The 12,878-nt window shown below is 39.2% G+C and overlaps 1 protein-coding gene across 1 annotated transcript in view; it reads left to right on the forward strand.

Moving 5' to 3' along the window:
* The window catches only part of LONRF1 (LON peptidase N-terminal domain and ring finger 1), a 43,845-nt gene extending 34,167 nt beyond the window's left edge, over window positions 1–9,678 (forward strand). The window contains exons 10-13 of the mRNA XM_032796837.2: window positions 1,028–1,186; window positions 1,308–1,470; window positions 2,185–2,337; window positions 8,401–9,678. Coding sequence (XP_032652728.1) covers window positions 1,028–1,186; window positions 1,308–1,470; window positions 2,185–2,337; window positions 8,401–8,559 — 634 coding nt within the window. The 3' untranslated portion in view covers window positions 8,560–9,678. The remainder of the gene's footprint in view (window positions 1–1,027; window positions 1,187–1,307; window positions 1,471–2,184; window positions 2,338–8,400) is intronic.
* Window positions 9,679–12,878: the final 3,200 nt, after the last annotated feature.

The raw sequence follows: 12,878 nt of genomic DNA on the forward strand, positions 1-12,878 counted from the left end.
CAGCTCTATATGTGCTCTGTACAGGGCATGAGAATAGCTAGGGAACATGTAGACTGAATGAGCGCTGCTGCTAAAAATCTCTGAAGGACTGTGTGAGCACCTCAAGTGGAGCATCCATAGGGGGACACAACTTGAAGAAATCCAGTTACTGACAGAGTAGAAATTTTTGTATCATTTGTTAGTGATTTTAATGGTGGTATTTCATAATTTTGTGAAGGAATGTTAAATATCAGGAAAGTTATCAACTTAGTATTTAAATTTACTAACAAGAAAACTAATGAATGTCCTATTTTAGTTAAAAAATAAAATCACACATTTTTATAATGGTCTCTTAGGTTAGCTCAGGATTAGCACCACCTAACATGATCAGGCCCATCTCTCTCCTTTCTCTGTGCCTACATACTGTCTCTTCAGTTTCAGCTTTGTTACTGTTACAAGTAAATAGCCTATTGCAAGCCCAGGGAGAAGCATACTTCTGAGTTTCTCTCGAGTTGCATGATAGATAAAACAGTACTCTTTTTTTCCCCACTTAGTTTATCTTGTGCATTCTCTAATTTTTCAGTTGTAATCTTAGGAGTTATTTTTATTAATAAGTACAAAACATTAAAATTGTGACTTTCAAGTTGTTTTTTAACTATTTAGAGCCATCTCTGTCTTAGAGCCTCTGTCTATATCAGAAAATACTGGTGAGAAACTACCACTTAGGCAGCTTAACAGTGCAGAGCAAAACACTAACATTCAAATGACCATTTGTACATTCTGAAAGGCAGAGGTATAGTGCAAGATACAGGGTAACTTTTAATGCTAACTCTGTCTCCTTCTAGCAAAAATAAAAATACCGATTAAAAAAACAGCTTGGAAAACATCTTTGATCAAATCTATTTTATTCCCTTAATTACCTGCTACTACTTGAGCCATGGACAAAATAAATGTATTGCAGCACTTTTGCTGTTAATTATTATGGCTTGGCACAGTCTTGTGTTTAGATTTCAAATGTATATTTAATTTATTTCGGGTTTGTCTTTAGCTTGACCAAGAATGTTCCGGTGTTTGTTTGCACTATGGCATACCCCACTGTGCCTTGCCCTCTTCATGTGTTTGAGCCAAGATATCGATTGATGATTCGCAGAAGTATGGAAACTGGGACTAAACAATTTGGGATGTGTATCAGTGACCCTCAAAACAAGTAAGTATACATTCTGATGCTCTTATGCAGCTAAGAGTTCTGTATGGTTCTGCCTCCGTTTTATTGCAAAAATGTTTGAAAATTGTGAATTTAGCATTGCTGACAGTGCTTCTGGTTCTAGTTTTGCAGATTATGGTTGTATGCTGCAAATTAGGAATGTTCATTTCCTACCTGATGGAAGGTCTGTTGTTGACACAGTTGGTGGAAACAGATTTAGAGTTTTACGAAGAGGGATGAAAGATGGCTATTGTACTGCAGACATCGAATATTTGGAAGATATTAAGGTATCTAGAACTCTCTGAGCAGTAACACGCCTCTTAACCAACACTCTTAGTTTTCTCTATCATTTGTTCATGAAGACTCGGCTTCAAATATTTGGGATTACAGAACAGTTGCTGGGAGACGTGGTTCTCCTATATTAAAGAAAAATAAAAATAGCTAAGATTTTCTAGACCTCTTGAGATGACAAGTTTATCTTAGAATTGTGCTTCTTCCACCCTCCCCCATCAATACTATCAACTTTCATGAAGTAAAAATTACTTTTGAACTGATACATTGCCAATAACTAATTTTTCTAATTTTGGACAGCTATTAGCTATCCACCATAACTATGAAATATGCCAATGTATTGATTTCTAGAGTTTAGCTGCATCAGAATTAGAACTTGATCTAAATGTGTGACTGTAGTAAAGAATATAATCGAAAAGGTGGGCCTGTCAAATGTATATTAAGTGCAGAATGACTTAAAACAGGACTGTAAATATGACCTACTTAAACACACATTTGTTTTACATAATTCTTGTCATGTTGCTATTTTATGAGAGGTATTTGGTATGAAGTGAGCGATACTGTACCACAGTGCTTTTTCTCCTCCTTTCTGCCGTTGCTCCTCAAGGCTTGTATGAATGCCGAAGCTTCGTGATTGTTACTGACAGTTGAAATGGAATGTGAAATGAATGTTGTTGTGTATTTAAGCTTACTGGAGTATTCTGTCATAGGTTGCAGATAAAGAAGAGCTGAAGAAACTGAGAGAGCTTCATGACGTAGTGTACAGTCAGGCTTGTGGCTGGTTCCAAAGCTTGAGAAACAAATTTCGCAGCCAGATCCTTCAGCACTTTGGGCCGATGCCTGAAAGAGAGGAGAACGTACAGGTGGGCTAAGATTTTCCCATCAGTTATTCATTCATTACTTCTTTTTTAAAAAAAACCTTCACTTTTAAACATAAAATACTTAAAGCAGTTTTTAGAGGGATCTGGTGTGTGGGGGATGCAGTACCAGCTCCAATTTCCACTAGCTATATTGGTTTTTTAAGCAGCAACAGGAGGCCATTCTGCCTCTCTTTTGTGCTGCAGTTGCTTGGTGTCATAAACAGATAGCTAAGGGTTAATGTTTCTTTCACCTGCAAAGGGGTAACAAACAACACCTGACCAGAGGACCAATCAGGAAACAAGATGTTTTCAAATCTCTAGGGAGGGAAGTTTTTGGGTGTGGGTCCTTTGTTCTGGGTCTGTTGCTCTCTAGTCTCTGAGAGTGATCTCTCTATCTCCAGGCTTTCTAATCTTCTGTTTCCAAGTTATAAGTACAAAGGTAGAAAGACAGTAGGCTTATATTGTTTTTGTATTTACATGTGTGTAGTTTGCTGGAATGTTTTAAATTGTATTTCTTTTTGGATAAGGCTGTTTGTTCATTTTTTTTCTTTTACGCCATTAACCCTGTATATTGTCACCTTGATACAGAGACCATTTTTATGCCTTTTCTTTCTTTTTATATAAAGCTTTCTTTTTAAGACCTGTTGGATTTTTTCCTAGTGGGTGCTCAAGGGGATTGAGTCTGCAGTTCACCAGGGAATTGGTGGGAGGAAGAAGACGGGGGAAGAGAAAATCTCTTTGGGTTAGAGTTACAAAGCTTGCATTTGCAGGGACTCTGAGTGAGGGTGAGAGAAACCTGAGCTCTCTGGTTTGCGTTTCAAGGAATTGAAACGGTGATCTTCCAGGGTCATCCAAGGAGGGGGTTATTTCCCTTAGTTGTGAGACTCAGGGCATCTGAGTCTTGGGGTCCCCCAGGGAAGGGTTTGGGGAGACCAGAGTGAGCCAGGCAGTGGAATTCCTGGCTGGTGGCAGTGCTGTCGGATCTAAGCTGGTAATTAAGCTTGGAGGTTTCATGCAGGCACCCACATTTTGGACGCTAAGGTTCAGAATTGGGACTTATGCTTTATGACACTTGGCATGGATCCCTCCTTGACATTCTAGGCGGGGAAGGGTAGTGCTTTTTGTAGATATTTTTATGTAAAAAGTTAGCAAAAAACAAAGATGATCATCTTTATTTTAAATAGCTTCTTTCCACTATTGGTCAAATAGGTTTGTCTTATACTATACCTAACCCAGTTCATTGGTGAACTTTAAATTTGGCCCTAATTATCAAGTGTTCCAGACTCCACTGGACCATAGCAGTCACAGAGCTTGTCTTCACTACCAGGGTAAATCGACTTAAGTTATGCTACTCCAGCTATGTGAATAAGGTAAATGGAGTCCACCTAGCTTAGGTTGACATACCCCTGTGTTTTCACTGAGCTGCATTGACAGGAGATGCTCTCTAGTTGAGTTAACTTACTCCTCTGAGGGAGCTGGAGTACTGGAGTCAACCAGAGAGTGCTCTGCCATTGATTTAGTGGGCCTTCACTAGACCCACTAAATCGACACTTGCTGCATCTATTGCAGCATTGTGGATCTCCGAAGCCCTTGTTAGCTACATAGTTACCTCGTTGTGGATACAGATCTTGTAGGTGCAGGCTTATATTTTGCAACTACAAATTGTAACTGAACTGAAGTCAGGCCTGAGCATAGCCAAAAACTTTCCATTTAAAGAACAGCTTCATTTAGCTAAGGATTAAATTTGTTTCTTTTTGTTAAAAGTTTCTCCTATGCTGCTTTTATGTTGGTGGTAGTTTATTCTGAAAACAAGGACACCCAATCTGCAGAAATTCTTCAAACACTGATGGCTATATTTTGTGCATTAGTGCTCATGCTTTTCAGCCAAAGCTTCTGCAAGACTAATTTTGACGACTTGGTATACAATAACTTTTCAGCTGGAAGTAAATAATACTTAATATTTATATAGCACTTCACATGCTCAGATATTATAGATCTCAACAATTGCTGATTATATCAGATTTTTCTCTTTTGGAAACTTCATTGTTCTTGCTTATTGTGTGTGTTGCGTTTTCAGTTTTTGCTGTTTTTTTTTTTTTCACTGATAAATTACCAGTTTTTTATTAAAGGAGTTTTGTTTTTTACTGATTTTACACGCACTTATCCATTCAGTATTTTTCTGGGGTACCTATTTTTGTTATAACAATTGCATAAAGCATTAGAGTTTGTCCTGCAGCTCAGAGATTGAAGCAGTTCCACAGTGTAAAACACAAAACACACACGGTAGAGGTTGGAAAATCAAATTAATATTGTGCTATGATTGGCTCATAAAGAAGTCCTGCTGCCTATTTCTTTCTGTCCTTTTAGTGCGGCACTGAATTTAAACAGTCAATCCTCCACAGATAGGGAAGGTAAAAAAAGGTAAACATAGGGTGACAATTCAATTCTATGGCTGAATACCAACAAGAAATCAGTGCTTAAAAATTTTTCAAGAAAGGCAAAGACTGGAATGAAGAAGATGCATCATGCTTCAAGGTCTGCAACAATGAGGTCACTGTTCATGCTGAGAGAATAAAGGAGCACGTTGAAAGTAAGCGATGTAAGAAGCTTAAAGAAGAAAATGGGTTTTGGGATAAACAGTCGATATCAGGAGCTTTCACCAGGGCTTGAATGAAAGAGAGGACACAGCACGATTGAGTCAGTTACTTTGTGTGTGCCCTTCGTTTCGTCACACAACTGCTGCTAATTGCATTGGGCCCTGTTGGTGACTTTGTGAGGCAGTACTGTTCACCAGCAAAACCTTTCCTAGTGTAGACAACCCCTGTCCTAAGTATCTGAAAGAAAGTGATGATACTTTAGTATCTAACAAATTGACGGACATGTGGCATCTAGTCTGACTTTTGACAAGTCTCCTGATGCTCTGGACAATCCAATTCTTGGCCTTTTGTTTTAGTTTGATTTTAAAGCAAATAAACCCATATTGTTTTGTGCTGATGTGAGTCGTCCCGTCTGACACCTGTTTTGTCAACACAGCAATAACTGACATGTTAAGAACTGTTAACTCTGGCATACCTCAGGGCTCTATCCTAGCCCCAGTACTTCTTAATTTATACACCACAAATATACCTGCAATGGAGTCAAGGAAATTCATGCATACGACTGACATTGCCTTGGCTGCTCAGTGCGTTAGCCTCGATACCATGAGATGCTCTCTAACTTGAGATCTTAACATATTGGCTGATTATTTCCAATGCTGGAAATTTACGCCTAACCTGAAAAAACCCCATGGTGATTGCTTTCATCTGAACAATAAAATGGGTAATACCAAACTCAGTGTACAGTTCTGCGATGAGAGTGTTAGCCATGAAGCTGATCTAAAGTATCTTGCTGTTACATTGGACTGGACTGGAGTTCAACCTTTCAAAAATACCTCAAGAACACCCAAGATAGAGTCAGATATCGTGTAGCGGTTATCAGGAAATTGGGCGTAATATCATGGGGCTCCAGTGCATAGACCTTAAAAACTGCAACAGTTGCCTTTGGTATATTCTGTGGCTGAATATTGTGCACCAGTGTAGTCTCACAGCAATCATACTAACCTCCTTGATACTCATCTCAATAATGCCATGTGCATAGTGTCAGGGATGCTCAAATTGACTCCAGTCAACTGGCTTCTGGTCCTATTGCACATCCAGCCTCCAGAGATTAGAAGAGCTTCCCAGACATCTCGCTTTCTCAACCATGTCAATGAAAACATGAGGATCCCGTTGCACAATGACTTGCAGAACCTGCCAAAGACAAAAATTTAAATCCTGCAACCCCCGGTGGAACTGCTTTAATACCCTTACACTTCAACTTCAACACTGAGGTTCAATGGAGAGCCACATGGAGCGTTTTGACTGCTCAAACAGCTTGTCGTTGACCCTGCTGAGGAACCTCTGGGATTTGATTCCAGTTGGAAAGACTGGTGCAGATTAAATCACATCGACAAACCCTCTTTGAGTGGAAAATGAGGCAAACACTTGTATGCAACTGTGGTCACCAGGCACAAACAATGGAGCACATCGTATATCTTGGTGTGCCCTTTGTTCTTTTGCTGGGGGCCTGAAAGACCTTCACCAACTCACTGCTGCGGGAATGTGCTTTCTATCAAATCTAGATATAAATTTGCAATTGTTGCTGCTTACTCAAGCCATACGGAAGAATATGACTGACATGTTTTGAGATGTACCAACTAACTTGGCAAAATGTGGCTGTGCTTCCTACATGGGTAAGTTTTACATGAGAGATTAAACTCAATCAGAAACTAGAGCACCATACATTACTGGTCCTGCTCATCAGATTAACATTGTACTGTCAGCAACTATTGCTACAGAAGAAATGAAAGATGTGAAATCTTGCATTATTGGATTCAGGACCATTTTCAAGCATGCGAACAAATTGAAGGCTTTATTTTACGGAGGGTGAGACAAGTGCAGAGCCAACTGTCAATTGCGTACCCCTGTTGTGTCACAGCAGTGGATGATCTTGTCCTTCGCTGCCTGTCATGTAAATAATGGATGGACTGTGCTAATACATCTCCTAGAAGACCTAGATCATCCTGAGACTGATTCTAAAGCAGAAACTCTGAAGAGACTGGCAAATAACCAAAATGACTGCAGATTCTGCATACCAAGGTAGTGTTCATTGTTGAAAAGTTGAGGTCACAGTGTGACACACAGAAAACACTGGAGTTTTCTTTGAGTACTGCCAACATGTTTGCCAATACAGATGTTTACTGGATCCTGACAACCAAAATCTCAGCTGAAATTGAGCACAAAAGCTGTAGGAGAGAAACACTGAGAGAACCCAGCTGTTTCTGGAAATCCTTACGACTTTGGAATACGAGAACAAAAAAATGTTCAAAACCTTCAACACAACTTACTGATAAATAGGAGTTGACTGGGGCTTGTAATCTGGAGCCTGAAGAGTTTTGTGTCAAAGATTCTTTTTGGAATGTCACCCAGGTGTTGCACCTTTCTTCAAGGTGAAGTTTGCAACAGACTACATCCATTATGCTGAAGTGTTTCTTCCATTTGCCACTAAAGATGAAATTTCAGATCTGAAATACTTGCATGAACATGGCTAACCCTGACAACATGAAACTGGATGTGCTGACTTTTTGGAACAATCAAGACACACCTCCCAACTTCAGCAAAGTGGTATGGCAAGCTTTGGGCATATTCCCTGGATCTATTGGTCTATTGATGCATAGAGCTAATTTTCAAAGTTGGACTACTTCCAAGACAACAAGAGGCTCAACATGAGTGAGGATACTTTGGAGAAAATTGTGACTAGACACAAACCAGGATTTCTGGAAAAAATAATCAACTTCGTACATTTAAAAAGAGTTGTACTGTAGTCAAAATGTGTATATTATGAACTTTTTTTGTTCTTGATTTTTCCCACTTAATTTTTTTTAACCCAATTTCATCCCTGTTTTAATGTTTGGAAAATAAACATCAAAAAATTACTGGAATTTCTCTTACAATGAAAACTGAAAATGTGGAACGCTAGTTATTGTGTAGTGTAGTGCCATAAGTTTAAATGATTCTTTGTACTAACAATAAGACATAGGACAGTTTTTCTGTTAAGAGGAAGTGTAGTAAGTTTATTGATGAAAACAAGGGTGGAAAGTTTCATGGAAGTAATGTATTTTGAGGACAGGAGGGAGGTGATTGGCAGCTGGAGACCATTCCAAAGTAGAGATGCAAAGAGTAGAGAGAATTGAGAGGGGGAATAGAGAGAATGAGAGCAGTTGTAATGAGACCAGGATTATGTAAGTCTTGAAGGTGAGGGTATGGGTCTTGAATTAAATGAAATATAAAACAGAAAGCTAAAGAGAGGATTCTAGGAGAGAGTAACCTGGCTGAAGCACCAGAAGAGGATTATAACTAATTTGATCCCTAGTATTAGACTAAACTTTGTTCCAGGGTTAGCTTTTGCCTTTTTGAAAAGTTGTTCAGCATATTATTCTTCTTGTGCTAAATTGTTAATTTAATAATCCAATTCATTCTCTAATTTTAGGCAACACCTAATGGACCGGCTTGGTGTTGGTGGCTTCTAGCTGTCCTCCCTGTAGACCCCAGGTATCAGATCTCAGTTCTCTCAATGATGTCTTTGAAAGAACGTCTAATCAAAATCCAGCATATACTCACATATTTTTCTAGAGACCAGTCCAAGTGACTAACCGCCTGGATCTTCCTGAAGAGTTACTCTTTTCTGGTTGTAATCACAGCTGGAGTTTTTGCTGCCTTTGCAAATCTAGTGCTGGTTTGAAAAGTGTGATGAAACTGCTTCCTCCCCGCTCCCCCCGCCAACTTCCTGAACCATCTGGTTTTTCAGATGGGCACTGTCTTCAACTAGGATAGACCACTAAAATTGCTCATGCCAAAATCAGTCCAGCCACAGAACATGGAAAAACTCTACATGATTTGCACTATGTATGAGACATCATGCTAAGACTTGAGAATTTATTGCCACTGACGTTTTAAAGCTGTGGGAAATGCAAGACTTAAGGCTGACAGTCCACGTTTACAGCATTAAGGATGCATTTTTTTGCAAATAAGAGCTTGCCTCAGATACAACTGTCCTGTTGCTATTTGCACAAATATTTGAAATATAGTATTGAATGTTGCTGTTGGAAATTACTGCTCTTGCTGAACTGTCTTGACTGTGGCACAGATTCTTAATATCTTATAAATATTTGCATCACAGAACAAGTGACATGAATTATGTTTAAATTAGAGCTGGTTTTAAGGAACAACTGCAAAAAAAATGAACATGGTACTTCTGTCAAAGACAATTAAACTGTGAATATGGCTTATGTACCTATAACTGTACATGTTTAAAGGGAAAATTGAAAACAAATGTTTAATACCAGTTACAATTTTATTGGGCTTTTCAGACTGGTGGTCCTTAAGCACTTAAGTAGTTTATAGAGCTTATAACAAGAAGCTTTAGTTCAATATGCTAGGAATTGTGCATTCAGATTTTTTTTTTTTTTTTTTTTTTTTGAAAAAACAAGCTTAAAGGATGACTTCAAAAAAGTTTATAAATTGTTCACTGCCTCTGTGCCTTATTAATTGTAGAGCCCACTGCAGTGGTAAGTTTTAGAATTCATGCTGCCAACTGGTACTTTAATTTCCGTTGGTTGCATATCCATGAATATCTGACACATTAGCTTTCTTGTATGTAAATCATTTGTAAAATATTTCTTACAAATCTTGCTTTTGCTAATATATTTAATTTTCAAGAAAAGCTAAGTTTGTAATATTTTGTAACTTAACTAAATGTTACTTTTTTGTAAAACTGTTTTCATACATTTCCATTGGAGGGGTGGCGCAGAGTGTCTTACACAGAGCCAGAAGCATTATTAGCTTAGATCAGGGTTGCAAACACTTCATGGACATGAGTATGGCATGTACATTGCTTTCTTGCCATCAGTTCCTATTCAGTCAGACCAGAAACTAATGAGGTTCCACCAGAATAACTTGTCTGTCTTATTTTTAGCTATAGTTTTGGTTTCTCCGTCCCTTTTATTTTAAATTGTCACCATACTTAGGGTGTCTGACGTTCTTAAGAATTTAAGAAGTTGAGCTTTTATTTTATTAAATTCGATGTCCCTTATTCTGTCCTCAACCTGAAGACTTCAAATATTAGAGGTTCCTCAAATTCATGCAATTTGATTGTGTTGAGAAGACCATAAGAATAATGTATCCTTTAATGTTATCTGTGGGAAAATGCCAGTTTTCACTGATTAGTTCTCTTCCCTTCTTACTACTTAAGAACCTTTTTGTTTTGAGTCAAGTTCTTAATACTCTCTGCTTAAAGGCTTTAGTCAGGCTAGGTTCGCCTTTCCTTATTTGCTCCTGTTGCCCCCACTTACCTTTTGTCAGGAACTGTTGACAATGTCTTTGCAACTCTAATTTTATACCCATTTGGTTCCTTTGGTATTAAGTGTCTGATATTCTCGATGTAAAATTAGTACTGGGCCAGTTACAAAGTCTCATCCTGATAATCCTGTTCAAATCAGTTGGAACTCCAGACCTGAGAGAAGCATTTGGGGATTTGATTTGGGTTTTTCTCTCCTTCACAGAAAGTAGAGATGACAGGAAAAAGGGTTTAATAGAGCAGTTCTAAAAGTGAATACTTGTGGTCTGAAGCAGTGGTTCTCAACCAGGGGTCTGGGAGGGCTGTGAGCACGTTTCTGGGGGCCCTCCAGGCAGGTCCTGAGATACTGGGGCCCAGGGCAGAAAGCCGAAGCCCCACCACATGAGGCTGAAGCCTGGGCCTTGAGACCTGCCACCTGGGGCTGAAGTCAAAGCCGGAGCAACTTAGCTTTGTGGGGGCTTTGTGGCTTGGGGCCCCAGGCAGTTGCCCTGCTTGCTACCTCCTAATGCCAGCCCTGGCTTTTATGCAGAAAACCAGTTGTGGCATAGGTGGGCCGTGGAGTTTTTATATCATGTTGCGGGGGGGCTCAGAAAGAAAAAGGTTGAGAACCTCTTGTCTGAAGAACTGGCTAGTCGCATGCTTTCTGGCTGCTTTTTATAGCTTGCAGGGTCTTCATTAGAAATGGGAACCTTGGAGGCCTATCAAAATTGAAAATGAGGAGCCAACCTAACTGCCTGTGCTAATGGCCACTGAGGAAGCAGGATCTGTCTCCTCGTTTTGGAGCTGCCAATCATCTGTGGGAGAAGAATATCTGAGAGAAAATATGATGATGATGATGAAGAGAAAATAAAAAAGCAAAATCAGTATGCTCTCAAAAGAGCAAAACACGTTGCATTAGAGTTACTAATATTACTTTCCTAATACTACTATTCCACAGAAGCAATCACTACAATTACCACAGGGGTGAGATTGTGAATGGGAAGGAAGGTAGTTTATAAGTCTTTCTATAAAAATAATGGTCCATTTTTGATGGAAAATGGTGGAAAAAATCCTGAGTCTCCCCTGTAAATGTGATTGTTCTTTCATGTCTCCTAGCACTTTTTCCTGTCTCTTTCTAAATGCTTACAAGAATGGGACTGCTATCGTTACCTTGAACAAGATACTAGATACCACACTCCGATACATCTTACTGTTAGGAAAGTTTTCTGGCTATTTACCTTAAACAATCTTTTTTCAGTTATTGCTAGCTATTCCTTTGTGCCATACTAAATTCCTTCTCCTGTGTTCACACTGACAGATGTGTAGTTGATATGTTGCAGATACTGAGAACAATTTTATGAACACTGTAGGTGACCAAGTCACTAAGGGGATGTTTCTAATAACCCAATACACAGTATTTCATGTGGCTGTATTGATCTAACTTACATTACGGCTAGTGGAATGTTTACACATAAAATCTCTAATTCAGTGGGGTCTGAATGAAAGTGATGCGATAGCTTTGCTGATAAGAGCATCCAAGCATCCACTTGGAAGATGAGGCAAGCTATTAGCTATTAGCTTACTATTCTCCAACGAGCTGCAAACCTTGTTTTGCCAAAGCTGGGTATTACCAGATCAAAAGAAAACTAAATAATTAAGGGACTTGATTCCACTGAAGAGGAGTGAGTTGCCAGGGGCAGTCCAGGGAATTGCCAGTGAGCTCTGACAGGGAGATAAGCAGACAGAGAAACTCTGTCAAGGAATCTGTAGGGAGATGCCAAGCATGCATATTGTTTGCTTTTTTATTTTAGATGCTAAAATGCTTTTGTTCTGAATTTACACTTTAATGGGGCTGTTTGGTCTGTGATGGCCATTGTTGTCCTGAAGGGAGCAGAACTGCAGAGTCTTGGATATGTCAGACCTGCTGAGATAATCATGATTGAGAGGCAGGGGACTGCAACCCAGTGTCCCTGATCTGAAAGCAGAAGAAACGTGATTACACACCAAAAGATGGGTGGGGGCTAGAGGCCTGAGACCTAAAGAGGGTGCTTTTGGAGGGACCAGCAAGGGTCAGAGTTGCAGTTAGCTTGGTAACTAGCACACACCGTTCATACATTAACTGGTGTGCTCTCTACACCGACTCCTGCTGTATTTATTTAGATCCAACATTTCTTGCATCAGTGAAAACTGAGAGCACCTTAGTTATTTTTCTCTTGGGAAAAGCCCTTTACATCTGTGGCTGTTTCCTAAAAACTTAAATTTAGATTTCTAAAATACACAGATCACAGCTCCAAGTGTATGCCTAAATTTATAGAAACAATTTAAAAAAAAAATGCCAACAATTCTTGATGTAGTAAGACTGAAAAGCCTGAGAAATAAATGGAGTTCAGAGGAGGAAAGATGATGTGATGGTAAAGGCAGTGGACTCGGCTCTTGAGAAATCTGGTTCAGTTTTAGGTGCTAAGGTGGGTTTTGTTTTTTTTTATAGTGGGCAAACCACTTAATCTCTGTCTCAGTCTGTAAACGGTAATTTCTTAACCGTGTTGGAGTATTGTGATACCTTTTACTACATAGGAGCTTCTCAAATACAAGTATAAGTTGGGTTATTACCTAAATAATGAGACTTGAGGATC

This window comes from Chelonoidis abingdonii, chromosome 5 (genome assembly GCF_003597395.2).
Source record: "Chelonoidis abingdonii isolate Lonesome George chromosome 5, CheloAbing_2.0, whole genome shotgun sequence".
In the NCBI taxonomy this organism is placed as follows: domain Eukaryota; kingdom Metazoa; phylum Chordata; order Testudines; family Testudinidae; genus Chelonoidis; species Chelonoidis abingdonii.